Consider the following 22,084-nt stretch of genomic DNA (forward strand, 5'->3'; position numbering starts at 1 on the left):
ATGCAGACCTATAGCTGTATTACAAGTTTCTAAAACCATCAGTAACTTTACCTCTGATGTAATATTTACAGGAAATAATCTGCTCAAAGTTCATCCAAACCACTGGTTTTACACCAACTTCCTGCAGTTATTGTGCTCACTATTTGGGTTTATTGTACAGTTTATTAGTTTCATACTGTAGAAAATCCATAAAATGTCACTTAGTAAGGGGTTCTCAGTTTGTGCAATGATATAAAAGGGGTCCCTTATAGAAAAAGATTGTGAACCACTGCTGTAGACAGCTGAACTATTTTTCAAGGACAGTTGGGTTGTGTGCTATTACACGGATTACTTTCTTAAAACTAGAAAGGGTAGAACATGGATGGCAAAAAAGCAGGTAAACCTTCAGCTGTTTCTGACTGTCACATGAACCTTATTGGTTGTAGCATCCTCTCCATACTCTCCCTTTCAAGTATTTGGTGATACAGTATCTGATGAGTATACATTTTGAGCTGGTAGTGGTGCTAGATGGAACCTCAGAGTCATTAGAATTCATCATGTACGGAACATGCTTGCCTGAGAATGTGTGTCTATCATGTTTTTTTAACAGACAAACGCACTTTCAAACACATTTTCTTTTCTTTGCACGTTTCATTCCAAAAATACATATACATTTTAAAGGATACACAGAGAGATTTGCACTTTCTGTATCTGCCTAAAATTAAATTTTGAACAGCATAAGTTAAAAAGCAAAACACGGGCACATGAACAATATTATATCATAATATATAATATTACCTATAATATATTCACAACACTCAAAAACAAAAACTACTTCCTTCATTTCTTACAGTGTTTTATTTTTCTCAGGCATGTTGAATGAACTTCGCCTCATATCAGGTGTTTGTTTGATTCAGATAAAACTGTCATCACATAGTAGTCACTTTATCATTTCTTCCCTCATCCATGTTTTTATATGGTACACCTAAAAGAGAAAAAAGGATCAATATTAGAGCTGCACAAATACCGTTTATTAGTAATGATATTGATGCTCACAGATGAATGGGCAGAAATGTGAAATCTGTCTACAACACAAATGCAGACTAAATTTGACTTTCTATGACTCCTATGTAAATAAATAACTGGTTTATAAACTCAACAGAACTAATTAAACTCAAATGGTCTCAGAACTTTGTATTTGTATTTTCTCTGTAATTAATACTGGAGAATTATTTAGAGGTTATTAGGAGATTACAGATTCTTAAAATAAAGAGGTACCCAACAAAGACAAATGATCAAGGATGACACTAAGATCATATGTAAAATAATACATTCTAACAAGTAAACTTTACAGCAAATATAAATTATATAAATAAAATACAACAAATACATTTCAAATTTGAATTAAGATGAACAGAGGTTAAATGTAGCCTTTAATACATTTCTCTACTGCTTCTTCTATTTGCATATCTTCAAATATGCTATTCTATTTGCATATCTGCTGTGGTCAATATCAGACAATGATATCAGCCTTCCAAAATGTGGGTCAGCCTCTTATATTTTAACTATTAACTCAGGTCTTAAAAAGTCTGGTTTTAACCATCCTCAAAAGCCTAGCACCCAGTAAGTTTGTGTAAGCATGCATGTTTGTGAGCCTGACTCTGACTGGGGCAGCTTTCAGGGACACATTTAAAAAAAACAGTTAATTGGGGACAACTTGTCCAATTGACCATTACTAAGTCCCGCCCCTTTTTGCATTATGTTCCAGTAACAGTTGAGCAAAGGCAACATATATCATATATATAGTCACATTTTAAGTTAGCGAACATTAGCAAAACGTAGGGTCAATTCTAAAAACTTTATATTCTGTGAACTCATTCACACTCTGCAAAGCCTGGTTGAACCCTGCATGCGGACATTATTGTGTCAAAAAAACAACAGTCAGCTATTTTTAAATGTGGTTTTAGTACTGACTGCTGTTCTTTTGAGTTTTACTCATATTTAGTTTCCACTAACAATCATGATAATTCTTACTTGTTGATTTCATGCTGAGTTTTTTCTCCGTTATCTTCTTTTTCCTGTGTAGTGAAAGAACCGGGATTAAATTTGACCAATAGCACATTTCTGCCTGCAGTTGAGAGTAGAGTGACAAATGGGCTGGGCGACAAATAAAAATTGAGATTTAAACTATGGATGCTCTGTAAAACAAGCCCAAATCCCTTTAAGTCACTTATCTACACAGACTGTGTAGAATCATTTTCCCATAGAATCCCATATGAAAAGATGGGGGCGCAGTGATAAGTGGTGTTTCACATCGTCAAAGATATGGTGTCTGTTTTAGTTTGTTTTTTTTTAAGAAGAAAAAAATGACAAAATCTGAGTTTTTGTCACCCAGCCCTAGGTAAGAGTAGAGAGGATTTTGAAAAAGTCCAAAGTAGAGTAAAGAAGGCAGTCAGTGAATCAACCCTTCCCTTCCCAGTGCTGATACAGAATGCTCCCAGAAATTCCCAATAAGATCGTGAATCTGTAATTTTCTCTCACCCACTGTGAGATGACTGCTGCTTCTGAATTACATAAACATGTGACCTGCAATGAAAAGCTTTAATAAGAGTGTATTTTGTCTGTTTAGTGGAGGATAGAAGCAGCAGTGTCCTTACGCTGGGGAATGTCAGTCTGGACATTCTGCAAATGTCAGTCACCAGGTCACACACACACACACACACACACACACATACAAACAAACAAATGCTTTGATAATCTGTACAGCACAGACTGAGCTGAGACTCACTTGGTTTTGCGTTTGCTAACACACACAATGGTGGTCACAATGATGATGACAGCCACTGGGACCAGGACCGCAATCAGGATAACCCACCTGGTTTCTGTAATAAATAACAATAAAGTTTAAAAAATAAAACTTTGGGGGTGCCCGGTTAGCTCAGTCGGCAGAGCCGGCGACCCATATACGGAGTTGCTGCAGCGGCCCGGCCTCAAATCCGACCTGCGGCCCCTTGCTGCGTGTCATCCCCCCTCTCTCCACCCACCCCCCCTGCCTCTCTACAGCTGTCTCTATAAATAAAGCCAACAACAACAAGGCCAAAAAGATAACTTAAGAAAAAAGAAAACTTTGGCTCTCAATGGAAGCCCATTTCTGTCAGGAAAAGATAGAAAATATATTAGGAATGAGAAATATATATAATTTTGTGATATTAAGTCTTTTTATTATTCCTAAATATGTATGTATATTTAAAGAATGACCCTTCTGCTTCAATCAGAGCTATCTTGCTAAATAGTTAACAGTGTATGCAGCAGAAGTTTGATAATTTATTATTCATTGTACTATATATACTATGCTCATACTTTATTATATTTTATATTCTGTGCTTCACTGTTGTACTATACTATACATTATGTTATACTATATTACTACATTTCAATTTATATTATGCTTATATTAGTTTATATTGCCTCATACATGTACACACACACAGACACACGTGGGTACTGTATGTGTACAGCTACTCCCACGCTACTTCACAGAGTCATCAAACTTTGTCTTTTGTTATTGTTTTGACGTCAGAGACCCCCTGATGGCAGAAATTATATATTGTACATTTAACTGCTCTTGTATAGTTTCTATTTGTATTCTCTTTTTTCACCATGTGAATCTTTTTGTGTGATCATGGGGAGAATGTGCTCCTGGAGACACCTACTGTGGCGGGAGTTTACATGTCTGTGAACAGGTTTTGTCAATGCGAGTCACAAAACTGTACAGTGTGTGTAGTTTTAATTCCTAAAGGGTGAAACAGATGAGAAGGCCATACCCAGTCCTCCGCTCTGTGTTATCTCCACCTCACAGTTTGTGCCCTCAAAGCCCTCTGCACACTGACAGGTGTAACTGTTGTTACTGGCCTCCTTACATTTTCCTCCATTCAGACAGGGGTAACTGAGGCAGGGGCTTGCTGCAACATAAAAAAGGACATTATTATTTAGTGGGGAAAGTAATGTTATTACTGCAATATTGTAACTAGTAATGCCTTACTGCCCAACACTGCTAATTAGACACATGCTGTGCTTGGCTTGTTGCCATTTGATTCTGTGCAGATGATTTTGGAGAACTCTTCCGTTAAAAAACACACCTTTGTAGCAGTCGCGTTTAAAGTCGTAGATGGTGCAGATGTAACTGTCCTGGCAGGTCTTAGGTTGGCACACAACGCCGGTGTTGGTGCATTCACAGGACTGAGAACAGTCCTCAGTCACAAATTTCTCCTTCAGCTGCAGGATGGAGAAAGAGAGACGAGAAGGGAGGATGAAATGAGAGTACATCATCACACAGTGGCACACATGCTGTCACTGGTCCTCGAGGCCTCTTACAGGGTAGTATCTGTTGAGGTAGGTGCAGCCACACTGAGGGTATGGCACACAGATTCCCTCACTCATGACGAACCCTGTGTTGCACTGGCACCCTTCCATACAGGAAGTGGTGTCACACCCGGAAGGTGCTGCTAGGTCGGCGCAAGAAGCGGGGCAAGATGACATACAAGAGGAATAGGTGCTGTTGGCGTCACAGTTGAGGACTAGGAGGGAGACAAAAGTCACAGTCAGTCTGATGTGGATATTGCCTGATGAAAATCACATAAAGCAATGTAGAAATGTATTTGACATAGATGAAATGAGTTGTTCTTGTTGTTTTCACCCAAAGAACTTATAGTACCGACATGACTCAAGTCATTTTGCACAAGTTTCAAGCAAGTTCCATGTCATGTGGTCCAGGTAACGTTCACAGACACTTTTAATGCCAGTGTTGACAACATTATACGTAATATTTGAATTGAAAACTTTTAAGGGACACAGACAAGTAATTCGAGTCATCATGTCTCAAGTCAAGTCAAGTCTTTAACTTCTAGGGCTGCCATCTAATATTCGACCGAACTGCTAGTAAATTCCAAAACAGTCAAAAATTACACATGGTTTGAGGTAAATGGTAAAAGACTGGTTTGGTACTCATTCTAGCATGCTTCTTTCTACTGTCATTATTTCCATGTGATGTAAAAGCAGTGTTATTTTATTGCGTGTTCAGAATCTTACCACAGTCCAGCTGCTGCCTCCAGGTTCCCAGTTTGACTCCAGCCTCCTGACATGCTGCAGCATATGCTTCATAACTAGCACAACGCAGAATTGCACTGCCCCGTTCAGCACACAGGTCAAACACACAGTCACTGAGGAACAAACACACACATGCTGAGCGTGAGTAAAGGCTGCCAACTCACACAACCACATTACTTCATACAGGGACAATTTGGACAAGGCGTGTATGGTTGGGACTGACGATTATTTTAATGATCAATTAATCTGCCAATCATTTTCACGATTAATTGATTAGTTGTTTGGTCCATAACATGTCAGAAAATGGTAACAAAAAAAGGGAAGATCACTGTTTACTAAACCCTAAGTGACGTGCTCAGAATCTTTGCATCTTTTATCCACAAACCAAAGATACTCAGTTTACTGAAACAGAAAATATTCACATCGGGTATTTGGACTCAAAGTCATTACTCGTTTATCAAAACAGTTGGAAGTCAATTTAATAGCAGACAACTCATCGATAAATCGACTAATCACTGAGACCACACACTCCAAGGCTACTCACTCCTGGTAGGTTTTAGGTGGCAGGGTCGCATGGCAGGCAGCAAACAGTCCCTTGGAGTCGGACAACGCTCCGCACTGAGCCACACTGTTGTAGTCATTCAGCTGAGACTGAGAGCAGTCTGATGTCTCAAATCCTGAGTCCGGATCAGTCTCCACCTCTCGCCTGGAGACAAAGGGTAGAAAGGATGAAAAGACATTTCTAACCTGATGTCGGAATTTAAGTGATATATCAGCAGGTCAAACAGAGTAGCTCTGCTACACTAAATGTAACAGAAACTTGATTAGTGCCTTTGGTAACACTTGTGTTTACAAGGGGTGTACATCTCTCCCTTCAAAGAAGAGACAATGCATTTTAATATGGAACAATTCGGCAAATGTCTCATTCAGAATCACATGTCATCATGTTTATTGCTTTTCCAACAGACACAGACAAAAAATACTTTCTCTTTCTAAACTGTGTTGGTGTTGTCGGCGTGCCATGCTGCACTAGCGTTACTCTCGTGAAAATGGCTGCTGTGAAAAAGGTCTATATCAAAATCTAAAGAGACTGTGTTCACAGCTAAAGTAGTAGCTCAGGTTGTGGTCCTACCTGTGGAGGTGGACTGTGTGAGGAAGGTTGATTATTTGCAGTGTATCACCCTGTCGGTCACTGACTCTCCAGCTTTCTCCAAACGTGTTCAGGTCCCTGACCACCGTCCCGTCTGGCTTCATGTACTCATTTCTGGTGATGCCGTCGTAGTTACCACACAGGCCTCTGACAGAGTTCTTGTAGGTGCTGGGCAGTATGACCTCTGATACACAAAGAGAAAGACAGAGGAGTGAAATTGACAAATAAGCCAAAGAAGAGACCAGTTAGTAAGGGAAGAGCTTTCCTCTTCTTTTACCTCCACGACTGTTGCCATCAAAGCGTACAGTAAGTCCAAAGTCAGTGGTGAGCTGGACCTGCCTGGAATTCATTGTGATAGTTAAACCACCAACTGGGCTAAGAGGAGGTGCAACACGCTCTCCGTTCACCTAGAGGAGATACAATATGATTGCAGTGTATACTTTTACTACAGAAAACAGCAAGTTATCTGACAAAGGCAAACTACTGACCAGGATGGTCTTCTTCTGCAGGAAACGAACATTGACACCGTAAACGTCAATGTACATCTGATCCAGGAACGACACTTTCCTGTTCCCCCCACGTCTGATATTCTTCCCCCTCACCACCAGGGGAATCATAGAGTTCTGCAGGTTGTGGCCCTGAGTCAAGACGTAGGTGTAGGGACCCTGGAAGTGATGGGTGAAACCATCGAATGTTCGGTAGTGAGGATCCCCAGAGACGCTGCACTTGTTGAACTCTAGGGAGGATGATAAAAAAAATTGAATGGTCAAAATGGGCAATGACCAAAACAATACAGAACTGTATTGTGCACCAAGGTAGTTACTCTCCCCTTTCCACCAAATTAGTTCTGGTTCTTGAGCTGCTACTGTTCAAAATTCTTGGAACTGTGGTGCTTTCTAGTGAACCAGCCCACGTTTCTGACATTTTTAATGTTTGAAATCTCTGAACTGTACACTGCCAAGCAGTTACAACATGCTGTGATATTACAGGTGAAGCTGTTGAGAGTGGTGGACTCACGGGTGGGTTTGCAGTAGAGGTCTCCGTACTTGTCCAGGGCACACACTGAGTTGGAATTACAGCTGTGGTCCTTACACGTGATTTTGCCTCCAAGATTACAGGTACATGAGTCAGCACATTTATCTGTCAGCCAAGAGTCTCCCACCTACACACACATACCCACACAAAATAGACTTATCAGAATCAGAATCAGAATCAGAATTGTTTATTGCCAAGTATGTTTTTACACCTACACCTGACTTGGTGCGTTGGTGCATAAAATATACAAATATACAAATCACACAAAAATCACACAGAAAAATAAAGTACTTTTAAAATATAGATAAATAAGCTAAGAAAGAAAGAAAACTGTGCAGAAGACGGGAGTGAATTAATGTAATGCATATATACAGAGTGGGTATAAGAGTCAGTGTCAAAGGGGGTTCCGGGTCTTGTTACTGAGGCCAGCTGCAGATGGAAAGAAACTGTTTTTGTGGTGTGAGGTTTTGGTCCAGATGGACCGCAGCCTCCTGCCAGAGGGAAGTGTTAGAAAGAGTTTGTGACCAGGGTGGGAGGGGTCAGCCATAATCTTGCCTGCACACCTCAGGGTCCTAGAGGCGTACAGGTCCTGGAGGGATGGCAGATTGCAGCCGATCACCTTCTCAGCGGATCGAATGATACGCTGCAGTCTGCCCTTGTCCTTGGCAGTGTCAGTTTTAGTTGGACTTCATGATAAACTACAGTGGCCACAAAACTGACTCGAAAAAGACCCTATATACAGCCAGGGTTTGGTTTGTCCATTCTGAGCTACTGTAGAAAGATGCAGGTTCAACATGGCATCCTCTGTAGAAGAGGACCTGCTCCATCTGTAGATAAAAACGTCTCATTCTAAGGTAATTAAAACACGATTCTTATTCTCAGGTGACAACACTAATGAAAACATACCTATGACTATTATATTCCATTTCTGACAATAGATATTCCTATATGTTATTCATAAAAGTCTGATTATTAGATTTTAGGCTTTTTAAGACTTTTTAGGACCCCGTTGACACTCTGCACATCCACTCACATCATGGTACTCTCCATCTGAGTCCAGACAGCCACATTTGTCCAGGGGAACACACTTGTTGTCACTGAGGACGTAGCCGGCGTCACACTGGCAGCCTTCCACACAGGTGGTTGGAGGTAGGTGGCAGAAGATGGGGAAGAGGTCAGAGCAGGTTGGGGGGCAGGGGGCGGTGCAGTCTGAGTAGTGGCTGTTAGGAGGGCAGGGCAGGGCTGCAGGAAAAAAGAGAGTTAAGGATGAGAGGAGTAAAACTACAAGCTTTTCTTTGTTTAAATGGTCAGTCAGTGTTGCTCTAACTTACGGCAGAAAGTGTTGTTCCTCCAGCTGATGGTTACTCCGGCACTCTGACAGGCCTGAGCATATGCCTCCACATTGTCACAAAGCGTAGCCTGCATGCCGTCATACTCGCACATGTCGTAGATGCAGTTACCTAGGAAAGCCTCAGGGGGCAACAAAGAGTGGCAGGGCTTGAAGAGGTCAGAGAGGATGACCGCGGCACACTGAGTCTCATACAGCTTCTCCTCTTCTGAGGTGCAGTTTGGGTGGATGTCTGGACGAGTGTCTGGCTGACAACTAGAGGGTAGAAAATGGTTTATTCAGTCTCTGGGATGTTGCAGTGTTCTTTCTGAGTGTTATCTGCCTTCTTTAGTGATAAAGCTAAATGGACTGTACTTATGTAGTCGTCCGACCACTTGAAGTTCTTTAACGCTACATATACATTCACCCATCAAATGGAACTAACTTATTTATACACATTCATCCACTGATTCATAGCATTGAGCGCTATTTTGGGTTCAGTCTCTTGCTCAAGGATGCTTCAACGTGTGGCGGGAGGAGCTGAGGATCGAACTCTGCCTCTGAGCCACAGCTGCCTCACATGGTATATGTAATGCATGTAGTTTATTTTCTGTGATGGATGCAAGGCTTGAATGGAAAGTGCAGCTCTGCACTGTGGAAGCTAAATCATTAACTGTACTTATCCAGCCTGCAATAGCCAATATGGTGCTGTTGAATTATCTCGAAAGGGTGCTAATATATATATATTAGGTTTTCTTGCCTTTATTGGAGATAGGAATAAAATACTCAATAGAAAATGTACTGAAATGCTCACAGAATGTGTAAATAATTCAGAGAAACTAAACACTGAGTTTCATGACATTTATACTACCCGTGGCTGAACCCACTGACCCAGGATCACTGTCTCCATCTGATTTCCAGCTGTTGCCTAATTCAATCACATCCTTGGCTGGTTTCTTGTTGGGCATCAGATTGTCATCAGAGGAGTTGTGGTTGTAGTTCCCACACATGCCACACAGCTGGAAAACAGGGAGGTGGGACAGGGTTATTACAGTGTTTCATGCACAAGGGACCTCAACAAGGTTCCATCTTGCATTCATTCATTCATCCAAATAAAGATTTTCGAACCACATTTAGGATGATACTTTCGTATCGATGATATTACATTTGACAAACACACTGGCTCATGTTTTCCTACCTTGTTGAAGTACTCTCCAGGAACAGTGATCTCAAGGTGATGGACTCCGTCAAACTTCACCTGCAGACCAAAGTTCGTATCCAGCAGACTGTAAGATCCACTGGATATCACCTTGGCTCCGACTAAGTCAATGGAAACTGGGGTTCGCATCCGCCGTCCGTTCAGCTAAGACAAAACAGAGAACACAGACATCAGTCAGCCTCTGATAATTTCACTATGCTGTATAGCATCACTGTTTTCTGTAGTAATGATCCAATCTAAAAGAACAGAAAAATTATCCTTACCAGAACTCTGCGGCTCTTTTGCAGTTCAACCACAGTGTCATGAGGCAAATAGACTTTAACGGAGCGAACATAAGAGGCCTCTGGTTGACCACGTTCCTCGTTTTTAGCCACTATCTTGAATGGAGTTACCTTGGTAGTGTTACACACCTAGAAAAATAATTTAAAACATTGTTATTTTTTTATGCTGGGCACACTCCGCACAACAGGCAAAGCAGCCAGTGGCACAAACATGACAGATGTTCATCACATACCTCTACCAAGGTGTAAGTGCAGGTACCCATGAATGTGTGCATCACACCATCGAAGGTGTAGTAGTGGGGATCTCCAGCCACGTGACACACTCCTGTACCTGAGGAGGGAAAGGAGGCTCAGTGAAATGTAAGAAATATACTTGATAGTTAATCAACAATTGGCTCAAAGGGAAATGATAAACAAAACTACAAAAATAATACTCAATTTATTTTATAAACTCAATTGAATCAATCTGGATGTATTTTAAGATGGAAAATGACCAGATAATAGTTATTCTGAAAATGTGGAGCTTCAAGGGTAGTGAATCTTTGGTCATCCAGTCTGTTGTAATGTTTACCTGTAGAGTGGCAGTCCAGTACTCCTTCTACAACTTTACACTCCTGTGCAGGGCTGCACTGCCAAGGCTCGCAGGTGATGTTGTGGTTGGTGTTACACTTGCAGCGCTCCGAGCAGTCCATCTCAGTGAACCAAGAGTCTCCCACCTACACAATAGTGCATGTAAAGATGTTTAAGCAACACATTCTCTTACAAACAAATTTATAAAAAATCATCTAAGCACACTTACTGGCCGGTACTTTCCGTCTTCATCAGTACATCCACAATCGGTGAGTGGGACACATTTGTCTCCACTAAGGACAAGCCCGGGGTTACAAACACATCCCTCCACACAGGGCTGGTTGCAGGAGCCACCGGAGCCCGCAGGGTCCTGACATGTAGGCTGCAGGCAAGCGGGGCCGCATGGGTTGTAATGACTGCCTGGGGGGCACTTCAGAGCTGCAGGGAGGAAGACATTTGGAAAACAGATATTTGGAAGATGTTAAAGGTAGGTAAAATGCAATGCTGCAAATTATGTTTTTCTCACACTGGCAACTCTAAGTTTTGGCAAGAGTTTTCTTATTGATGAATTCCATGTTAATGTGTCAAAATATTACAAAAAAAATAATCTACAAAATGTGTTCAAATTTAATGAAGGGAGTCTATCAGGGAAGGTCTGAACTAGAAATGGTCAATTGGACAAGCTGTTCCAAATTAATTGATCTTCAGTCTAAAATGTGTCTCTGACGGCTTCCTCTGTCAGACCTAGGCTCACAAACACACGCACACACAGACTTACGACAGAAGGTATTGTTTCTCCATGCGATGGGGACTCCTGCAACAGCACACATGTCAGCATAGCTCTCTATGGCCTGGCACAAAGCCACGGTTTGACCTCCAGTGGCACACATATCGTACACACAGTTTCCAAAGTATGGCTCGGGGGGCACAACAGAGTGGCAGGGTTTAAAGATACCTAAAGTCAAGATCAAAGACACAGAGACATAGTGGACGTGAATGCAAAAAACAATTTTATTAAGTTATCACTTCACAATTTGGATACTCTATTCTGCTGACTTAAATCTAGTATCTAGTATCATTCAGATCAGGATATATGCAGGTGACAGGTCTGGAAAATGTTATTCTCAATGTGATGCACTGTGTGTGCGTGTGTGTGTGTAATACCATTGGGATCAGTGATCATGCCACAGCTGGTAGGCTTCTTGGCCTCCTCCTCCACCTCTTTATCACAGTCTTCCTGTCCTCCACCATTGGTACAGCTGGGGGAAAGGTGGAAGGTTCGTCAGAATGGTGAGAGTGGTGATTTTTGTTGTGTGTTTGAGTGTGTATGTTTGTGTAATGACCTCTGCCGAGCCTATACTTTTTTCAAAGGATTAACTATATGGACTTTACTTTCAAGTTTTCCAACCACCAACACATTCACCTATTCACACACATTCATACAGTGATGGCAAAGGCTCATCAGATCAGAAACTAATTCATTCACATACATTCACACATTGATACACAGCATCAGGAGCAATTTGGGTTTCAATATCTTGCTCAAGGACACTTCGACATGCAGCGGGAGGAGCTGGGGATCAACCTTCTGATTAGTAGACGATATAAATACTTCTGATTAGTGGATGAGATATATATATATATATATATTGTGCACTTTGCACAATGAAATACTTTGTCTGGCCTGCTGCTCAGAAATACTGTTTTCATTTACAAATGAGTCTCAGTTGCTCTAACTTTCTTGTTTTCACTGTTAAGTTACTGACAATGAAACTCAATACTAATTTTCATTAAAAGCCTGCTGTTCTGAGTTTCTGATCTCTAATCCACTGGTTTTTCAAGCTGCCTCTAGGTGTGCAGAGGAATCTCTGAAATATTTTAAAAAATGAAATAAAAAACGTATAATACTATCAAAATACAACAACATTTTAAATGAAATTAAAAACTACTTAAATGTAATTTAAAATAAGTTTCATTTTATCTCCACTCACGGTCTAGTGGAGGTAAAATGAATGGATTAAAAACACTATTGGGAAAAGAAATGTGGACCAGGAGTACTCTGCTCTGGTTAGCTCTGGTTCTTCAATCACCTACGTTCAGGATTCAACAACAGTCTACAATAAATAATCTTTGTTATTAGAAATAAACCTGCCTCCTACGTTTAGCTGAATAGGGTCAGCCTACGCTACTGTATATTAACCTTGGTTCCTTTCAGCTGAGACCCTGTCAACGTCAATGAAACACTTCCTGAAACACTTCCTCCGCAGATATTTCACATTAAAAGTCCTAAGGCAGTCAACCCTGCCTTTCCTGGTAGGTTTTTATTATATCAACCCAACAACTGCAAAGTAATGAAAGCAATTGGAAATAATTATGTATGGAAATAAAGAATGTAATATTTTTCCTCTGATGCTGATGGAATTAGCGCTGTAGAAATGGATATTATCCTGAATTTATCAACAGGCAAATAATGATGAGTTTGTCTCTAATATAAGGCCTTGTTCTTTTTGCCATTAGAGTAAGGAAAGAGATTATTTACTAGAGAGTTGTGTATGTTTTATTGACATAACAAAATGCAGTTATTTTTTTGGCCTTTGCTTTTAATGGATAGTGACAGTAGGTAGACAGGAAAGGGGGGTATAGAGAGAGGGGATGACATGCAGCAAGGGGCCGAAGGTTAGATTCAAACCCTGGGCTGCTGCAGCAACTTGGTACATGGTCGCCAGCTCTACCAGGTGAGCTAACCAGAGCCCCAAGAGAGAAAATGCAGTTCTGTGTGTGACTCACTCAGGCCGCGGGTCAGGAACCTGCCAACTGTCTCCCAGTTCATTGGTGTTAGCAGCTGGTGTATTGTCTGGTTTCAAGTTGTCATCTTTGGAGTTTCCATCAAAATTTCCTACCGGGGCAACAAACATTAAGCCTCACCACAGAGTGATTAGTCAACATGCTAAAAAAGACATTCAGGGTTGCCTTTGGGAATAGCATTTTGGTTGGCTTGGTAGTCATAGGTCGGAGTATGGCAGTGTATTGCTACCATGGCAGAAAAAGAAATAATGTTATAATGTGAAAAGTTTATTATTATGACAAGATATTTTCATGTTAAGACTTAGAAACAAAGACTTGATTGCCGAGTCTCATTCCCAGTTTGATAAAATACCGATGCTGGGAATGAGACTCAACAGTCAACCATCTTCAAGCCACCAACCAAAAGCGTAAAGGATACAATGAAAAGTTTCAGAAAATATAACAAAATGTTATTTTTCATAAAATAAACCTACTGCAGCTTTAAGATCCTGGAATGAGACACGACAAATTATCATGCTGTTTCTTACCACACATGCCACAGAGCAGGCCATTGTAGGTGGTTGGCAGAGTAACGTCAGCATGGTGGTCGCCACTGAAACGCACCCTTAGCCCGAAGGATGTTTCTAGGACAACAAACTTTCCACTCAAGTAGATCTTCACTCCACTGATGGAGGTGACAGGTGGGACAACCACTGTCCCATTGACCTGAAAAACATTTATTTTGATGATGGGCATCAATGATGTTGAGGCATTCATTTACAGCAGTGCTTATCCGTGGTCATGTCTTAAAAACCCCAATTTAATAATGCTAATCACAATTTTCCAGGCTCCTAGATGATTTCTTCAAATGTCTTGTTTTGTCTCATCAGTTCAAAACACTGGTTCCCGAGTATTTCCCGTGAATATTGAGATATCAGAGATGAGTTTTTTGGATATTTTTAGGAACATCTTTAACAAGCTTCTTTTTTTGACAAATTCAAGTATTTCTTCTCCCTGACACTTGGCCATTGTTCTATGAGCTCTTTGGTTGTTTTAACTGTGTTCTTTTCTAATGCAGGACAAGTGTTCAGGTCTTCAAAGTTTAGATCTTAATAATCTAAAGTTTAAAAATAACAATTTAATTTAGTGAAAATTTAGTAAAGTTTTCTTTCACCCCTTAAAATCAAGAAGGCCTTGTGACCCCCCTGAAGCTCTGGCGACCCCTATTGGGGGTCCCAACTGGTTGGGAACCAGTGGACTAATCGTTTATTGAGTCATAATTTCAGCACTAAATATTACTAAATCTGACCACAGATGCGATGAAGGGGACGGTACAGAAAATAAATCTATCATGCGGAACTAAAGCTTTAGTGCAGTGGTTCCCGACCTAACAACATCCAAGCGCCAGAAACAAGAAAACATTGAATTTGTCCAGAAAGAAGAACAAAAGACAAGTATGTATGATTGTTAAAAAGTTGTGAATAAATACATAATACAGACAGAAAATTGTATAAAAAGTGCAGTTGCCGTTATTGTGTTCACTGTTTGGGTTCATTGTATAGTTTTGAAAAGAAGATGAAATATCCATAAAATATAGGTCACGTAGTCAGTTTACTGAATGATAGAAAAGGAGTCTCTCAGGGTAAAAGTTTGTGAACCACTGCTTTAGTGCATCAGTTGCTGTGAAAGAAGGTAACATACCTGCACTGTGCGACCCTTGCCGAGGATGACAGTCACTCCGCTCACATTGATCACCACAGCCCTGACATAGGAAACCTTCTTATTGCTTCCTCTGTGTTCATTCTGGGTGTCCACGGTGAAGTATGGCATGTCAGAGGAGTCATTGCAAGGTTTGGTCAGGGTGTAGGAGCAGGCTCCCATATAATGGTGGGTGTGTTTGTCAAAGGTGGTATAGTGGGGATCACCAGATACTGAGCAGATACCATTTCCTGAGCATGAGAGGTAAGAAATTAACTCTTAACTGTGTAGATTGTGAACTATTGGGGTTTAATGACATATTACACTGATTTCACACCTTCCTCTGGTATGTGCTGAAAATATCTAAACTACTGTTGCATCTGCAGGGTTGTCAGTCTCTGGTATTTCAAATACTTTTCAAGGACAAATTATTTCAAAATTAAGGGCCAATTTTTCACATAGATGTTCACAAATACAACCCAGCACCATTGGACATGACTAGACTAGATAGAAGTAAAAATGGCCAGTAAAAAAGACCAGGCACCACCCAGGAAAAAATATTATTTTCCAAAAATAAAGCAAATTTATATGTATCCACATACTAGACTTGTTTGTATCATGACATGGTTATGCAAATTAGGTGGTGTCTCAATTAAATATTCTCTAATTTTTCTTTCAGTAGAAACCAGGTCGAACAAATAAAGTCAGAACTTTTTCTTGCTTGAGTGTAAACAAAATGTCATTTTGAGAAAATAGCCACTGAATGTTCAGTTATCGGATGTTCATGTCTGTCCTTAGTGCACTCTTTCTGTCATATTGGCTGAAAAACAGGATTCTTTACCATTTGTACCTCATAAAATTAACAAATATATAAAAAAGGCTCTTCCCATTACTCATTAATAGTGGGGACCTATCATAAATAGGTAGATGTAAACATATCACATTCTTCTGAATAACTCATCTAGATCATACAGTACATTGCCCCAGGTTTGCTGTGTTGCAATTAAACAGAAACTAATTTAGGAATATACACGTAGGGCTTTTGGAGGCCCCTTGTCTGGGGCATAGCCCACTTTGCAAATTGGTAAATGACCATGGTAGAAGAGGACCTATTCCTTCAAACCTTATCAACTTGTCGTGTGTGTATGAGAGAGAGAGAGACAGAGAGAGAGAGTGTGTGTGTGCATATGTGTGTGTTATTAACATACCCAGGGGACGACATTCATATTCTCCATCATGTAGCTGGCAGCTCTCAGTAGTTGGTTTACAACTGGTGTTGTGACACTGTATCAAACCTCCACTGTTACACATACACTTCTGCTCACAACCCTTCAAGTACCAGTCATCACTCACCTGAAAAACACACACACAATGTAAATTATACATTGTACAGGCAGATACAATACAATCAGTGCAAGATCAAAATGCTTAAAGCCTCCACAAAAACGTCATCGTCCAGGTCAGATCACACAACCCATTTGTCTATTGAGTATGTTCAGACTGAGAGTCATCTCTCAGTCTCTTAACTGATGTGAAGTACATGCTGCTCTGCACAAAGCTCTGCCCAGTTTCACATTAAAAACCCAAACTGGCATTTTTGGACATAATCTTCTACATGCTACCTCATATTTTGTCAAATAAAGGCAAAATGCCAAATGTCAATAGAATCTAAAGTGCTTACATGGTGGTAAACTAAAACAATAGAATAGTATTGTTGGGTATATGTCCTTGAAACATTTTCTAATGTAGGCTTTTACAAGGAATGTATTAAGTTCTATTAAAATGTTGCAAGTTTGCAAGTTTTAGGTGCATTTCTGACATTTCCACAAAATAAACAGACATGACATAATTTATCAGGCACCAGTAACTCATTATGGCATGTCACTGCTGCTTCCCCCCTAAAATGCGATTTGTGTTTTCTCCCATTTCTCTACACGAATAAACCATGTGTACCCTGTTGTGAAATTCAAGCAAGGATGACATAAAAGGACCCTCAACCAACCATTCTCCAACAAAGGATGTTGCAGTTAATTGCTCTGATTAAACTACAGTAGAAGCAAGTACTGTGACACCAAGGCCTATTGAAAAATGTGTCTCTGTCTGCCTTTATCACAACCTCAAAGTAGAAAAATGTATTCTTTGTTTACATAGATGGCTGTTTTTCTCATCTACGTCAGTGAATTAAATACTGTATTTATTTCAACCAAAGCAGAGTTGGAACATCAAAAAAGACTGTTTTGGTCTGAGATGCTGATGCTCTATTGTGACATCCATCTGTTTAAAAAACACCATTTATTTGATAAGTTGCCTTCTTCTTACGTTAAACCATTGTAACAAAAACAGTTTTTCTGCAGATAGGCCACTGAAATGTTTGCCTTCCCTTTGGTCAGATTGTGTTTCCAACACTCTTAGTGAGCAGTGGACACTTGAAATGTTCACTGAGCCATCACAACAGGACTGTAATGTGGAGTAAGCAGGTGCTGGATCAAGGTTAAGCAAGCATTAGCTTCAGATGATGTCATGTCAAGTAAGCTGTACAATTGATGATTGACAGTCCTCTCTTTCACAATTTTCTCATATCCCTGCACCTGATGAACCATGGAACCACTCACTGTTATTATTCTTTGCTTCTGATACTATTCTTGTTGCGATCACGTAATTTAATATCTCCACTCATTTAATATCCTGACTTCAGCCTCATGGCAAAGTGAGCATGAGATTAGTTTATTTTTTGTTCAGGATCAGTGGGCTGTGATTTAAGTCCCTTGGAGGTTGTTCCCACTTACAGGGTGGTAGGAACCACTGGGGTCCACACAGCCACAGTCTTTCAGTGCCACGCACTTGTCGTTGCTGAGGATGAAGCCTGGATTACAATCGCATCCCTCCACACACACATCCTCACAGCCGGGCTGTCCAACCACACCCAGACACGTCTCTGGACACGAACTCACACACAGGGAGTAGGAGCTATTGGGAGGACAGGCCAGGGCTACATGGGGAAACAGAGCGAATACAAATCAAGGGCGGTTGGAGGGCAGTTTAGATTTAGGTGGGGCAGATAAGCAGGAGCATAGGATAGAGACCAGGATAGATAACAGGAGAAGCAGTTGGATTAGGACAAAGATGAAAAGATGATAAGAACAAGAACACTTGGGTGCAGTAGTATGGAAGTAACTCAGTCACTGAGTATTTCAGTACGTTATGATGGCATATCACTGCCAGAATCTGCAAGCACAGTTGAGATCCACACATGTAACGGCCACATTTTGGTTAGGTTTAATCAGCAAAACTAATTCTGGAAAACATCAAGATTTGGTTTAAAATAAGGGAAGGGAAACATGAGGGAAACATGACTGTACCATCGACATAAAGATGGACAACATGACAGCTCTCCAAAAGTAAAGCAAAAACATCTCAATCGCCCCCTGGTGGCTCACTGCAGTAAAAAAGTAAGTACTTTAATAGTATATATAGTATAGTATAGTATAGTATAGTATACTACCGACCACCAGGCCAGCTGACAGTCTTGCCTGGGCCCAGGAAGAGACAATCTTAGATGGGCCCAGATCTCTCCTTTTCTCTTGCTCTTCCTCTCTTCTGCTCTTCCTCTTCTGTTCCTCTCCTCTCCTCTGCTCTTCCTCTCCTCTCCTCTGCTCTTCCTCTCTATTTTATATTCGATATTTTCATCCCATCTGTGGAATTTAGTGCACTAGTTGACTTTTTCTCTACTTCAAAGGAGAACAGCAAGCATGATAGGCAAAATAAGGCCTTTTTTGAGCTGCGATCGATTTTTTCCCTTCCATTGTGGGATGTGGAATATGTCAAATAGTTTGGGAATTCCCTGCCCTCTGCATCTGCTGGCAATTCCTTTGCCCTCTTTGAGAAAGGCGTTCGTTTTGCCATCACACGTACAAGGTTCACTCTATCAGAGTCGGTCATTCTAGTTGGCCATAATGCAGGATCGCTGAAATTAAGTGTGTGATCAGTCTCTGATTCATCCTGCTCAGACTCTCCGACGGGGCAGCGGGCCCCTCCCGCATCACTGTGACTCTCTCTCTCTCTCTCTCTCTCTCTCTCTCTCTCTCTCTCTCTCTTCTCTCTCACCAGTAGCCTGACTCTGTCCCTCCGTTTGCGGGGCAGCGGGCCCCTCCCGCATCACTCTCTCTGTCACCTGCCTGCAGCTGGATCTCTCTCCTCTCTGTCTCATTCTCTCTGACGGAGCTACCAAACTCAACTGTTTCTGTCAAAGAAAACGTGTTGTGTCAGGCTTTTATACAAGCTAATGGACGTTAACATTAGAGCTGGCCTGTTAGGTTACGTTACAAAGCTGGTAAACGTTGGCTGCGCTGTTTCTTACCTTGCTCTACGTTGACTTTACTAGTTCCAGCTTCACCGTCACCACCTTTTTTTAAATATTTGTTTAGAAAATCTCTAAGGCCTCTATTTTCTTCTTCTCTTTTCTTTCCTTTTCTGAGCACCGGACTTGTGCTGACCAGATATTTTGAGCCTACTGAACTTCAACTCAAATGACAACATCAAATTTTGATCAGTGGCCAAACCATTTTTGTGTTGGGGGTTGGGGGGTTCTTGACCCTATTTCAAGGACAATTAGGAAGAAAACAAATACAAAGCTTTTATGTAACTCAAATATTAAAATTTTTTTCCACAAATAGGCCTATTTTAATTTTTTTTATTATTATTCAATAATTTAATGAGGGCCCAGTTCTGCCTGCAATGGATCCTCCATTTGTCATATTAAAATACTATGTATATAAATTTATATAAATAATAAGATTTACGGCAGAAGTCTGGAGTCCTCCATTGGTGGACTTTGGCTCCGGTGCTCAGGCAGGCATCAGTGTAGGCCTGGAGCTGGTCACACAGTACATGCTGCTGTCCATTGAACTGACACATGTCATACACACAGCTCTGGAAGAATGGAGTGGGATTTACCACGCTGATGCACTCCCTGGAACAGAGAAAAAAACATGCTCAGTTTGGGGAGGAGAAGGCAGGTGGTCCAACATATTGGGAAGGTCAGTGAAGGACAGTTCCTTATTCCTTTTTTTACAAATATAGATTACAAATATACAAATAAATATATGAAATAAATGCAATAACATCCAACAATGTAACCTGAGAGAGAGATATTGTGGGAAAATTAGGTATTGAATTTAATTAAATTTGGGGTCATTACAGTTCATACAGTGAGGTGTCTTAAACCTAGGGTAGGTAGGTAGGTAGAGAACACATTGCTTTAGATGTGGTTCAGAGTCCAATGCTGTTCATGTGATTTTCCAAGAACAATACGTAATCTGACCTCAGATAAACAAGTAGTCTTTGTAAGGTGTAATAGAATGATTTACAGACACTTGTTTATGATTTTCTATGTATCTCCTCCTATTGGTCACGCCTTGTGAATGTTAACAAGTCATTATCAGGTCATTGAGCATCAAGTGGGTTCAACCAGTAAACCATTAAAGTGCTTTAGGTTACCAATTTTGAGCAACTGAGGGACACAAGTCATTTTACATTGTGTGGTCATGAATTAATTTACAATGGACTACTTAAATGGTAAATGGACTGTAGTTATATAGTTTTTCGACTAGAAAGGCAATTGAATTTCACTACTGGTTGATCTGGAGGCTGGTGATGTATGCTGGGGCAGCTTTCGTCACCAACTAACCCTGACCCTCCTCCTCCCCATATAAAACCACTGTGGCCTGCTACATAGCTGTAACCTGACACTTCCCCACAGACATGGCATGAATGTGCTTCTAGTGACTTTTAACCCTCAATTGGACTATCTGACTAGCAGCTTTCTCAACTGGTGGGTTGTTATTCTGAATGGGTGTGTGGTCACAAAAAATCTTTGTTATGTCTGTTAAGTGAAATCAGTTATGGAATCTGCATCTCAGCAGGGTAATGGTTTTAGCTCAGGACCAAACAGTAGAACAACCTGCCGCCCAACAGTTGGAGCAGGTCAATATTTGGGCTGTTTTCTCACCTGAAGGGTCCAGCAGGGTCTTTGATTTTACCACATTTGTCTGGTTTCACCACCTCAGCCTGAAGTTTGGGGTCACATTCCGGGTCAGGCTTGGTGCCTTGGCTACACCTGATCAATACAACACGACAACAGGATCATGTTCAAATTCTCAAATCAAAAGTCCATTCTTTTAATTCATCTTCAAGAATTATGTCATTAAGAATTTAGACTGTTCATTATAAGTATATAACAATTTTGGCAACATATTTGTGTCTCAATTCAGTGTGTACCAATGGAACATTTTGAGCACAGACAAAAAAAAATGCACATTGTTTATATAATATATGTTTTATTTATTTATTACTCCCAGTAACTGAATGCATGTAGTCCATCTATGAGCCTAGTCACATGTAGTTTAGTCACATGCTTGAATTTCCAAGGACGTTTAAGGGAAATTCTTAGATTATTGCAAAAATAAATAAATAATGCACATAAACTCACGAGTCATCCTCATCCTCTTCTGTCTGCCAGCTGTTCCCGAAGTCATTGACATTTCCCACCAGTGTGCCATCTGGTTTGATGAAGTCATTGTCTGGATTTCCATCGTAGTCACCGCAGAGACCACACATCTGGTCGTAGTAGGAGCTACAAAGAGAACTCGGGATTAAGAGATGATGTCTTAAGAGTCTTAAATTAGTCAGGGCATCATCAATGGAAGATAACAAAAGCATTAAGAATGTTGGGAGGATTTATCAAAAATAGCAGATCTGAACGACCTTTGAGCTACAGTTTACATAGATGCCCAGCTGATTTCTTAAGACGTTTTCACAAAATATACCTCTTTAGTTGTGTCAACCTACACAGGGACCTTCAGCAGTTAGATTACTCTTATTCATATCATGGCTGCATTTGAAAAAATTTATGATTGTTTAGTAGATTTGGTGTGTAC

General features: G+C 40.6%; 1 protein-coding gene across 4 annotated transcripts in view; it reads right to left on the reverse strand.

Moving 5' to 3' along the window:
* Positions 1-818: 818 nt before the first annotated feature.
* The window catches only part of zanl (zonadhesin, like), a 37,440-nt gene continuing 16,174 nt past the window's right edge, over positions 819-22,084 (reverse strand). For 2 of the 4 annotated variants that reach the window (XM_051429582.1, XM_051429581.1), the window contains exons 23-53: positions 21,637-21,780; positions 21,157-21,264; positions 19,949-20,118; positions 17,936-18,138; positions 16,358-16,502; positions 15,153-15,400; positions 14,000-14,177; positions 13,455-13,563; positions 11,832-11,926; positions 11,446-11,622; positions 10,897-11,105; positions 10,669-10,813; positions 10,331-10,428; positions 10,080-10,226; positions 9,796-9,960; positions 9,489-9,616; positions 8,602-8,873; positions 8,304-8,512; positions 7,253-7,397; positions 6,724-6,971; positions 6,513-6,642; positions 6,218-6,419; positions 5,630-5,791; positions 5,068-5,198; positions 4,354-4,556; positions 4,119-4,254; positions 3,804-3,941; positions 2,768-2,861; positions 2,521-2,565; positions 2,014-2,057; positions 819-964 (exon numbers count right to left, since the gene is read on the reverse strand). In XM_051429582.1, the coding sequence (XP_051285542.1) occupies positions 909-964; positions 2,014-2,057; positions 2,521-2,565; positions 2,768-2,861; positions 3,804-3,941; positions 4,119-4,254; positions 4,354-4,556; positions 5,068-5,198; positions 5,630-5,791; positions 6,218-6,419; positions 6,513-6,642; positions 6,724-6,971; positions 7,253-7,397; positions 8,304-8,512; positions 8,602-8,873; positions 9,489-9,616; positions 9,796-9,960; positions 10,080-10,226; positions 10,331-10,428; positions 10,669-10,813; positions 10,897-11,105; positions 11,446-11,622; positions 11,832-11,926; positions 13,455-13,563; positions 14,000-14,177; positions 15,153-15,400; positions 16,358-16,502; positions 17,936-18,138; positions 19,949-20,118; positions 21,157-21,264; positions 21,637-21,780 (4,684 nt within the window). In that variant the 3' untranslated portion in view covers positions 819-908. The remainder of the gene's footprint in view (positions 965-2,013; positions 2,058-2,520; positions 2,566-2,767; positions 2,862-3,803; positions 3,942-4,118; positions 4,255-4,353; positions 4,557-5,067; positions 5,199-5,629; positions 5,792-6,217; positions 6,420-6,512; positions 6,643-6,723; positions 6,972-7,252; positions 7,398-8,303; positions 8,513-8,601; positions 8,874-9,488; positions 9,617-9,795; positions 9,961-10,079; positions 10,227-10,330; positions 10,429-10,668; positions 10,814-10,896; positions 11,106-11,445; positions 11,623-11,831; positions 11,927-13,454; positions 13,564-13,999; positions 14,178-15,152; positions 15,401-16,357; positions 16,503-17,935; positions 18,139-19,948; positions 20,119-21,156; positions 21,265-21,636; positions 21,781-22,084) is intronic. The other 2 variants (XM_051429583.1, XM_051429584.1) reach the window with 2 other exon arrangements.

Source organism: Dicentrarchus labrax, unplaced genomic scaffold (genome assembly GCF_905237075.1).
Source record: "Dicentrarchus labrax unplaced genomic scaffold, dlabrax2021, whole genome shotgun sequence".
Taxonomy (NCBI): domain Eukaryota; kingdom Metazoa; phylum Chordata; class Actinopteri; family Moronidae; genus Dicentrarchus; species Dicentrarchus labrax.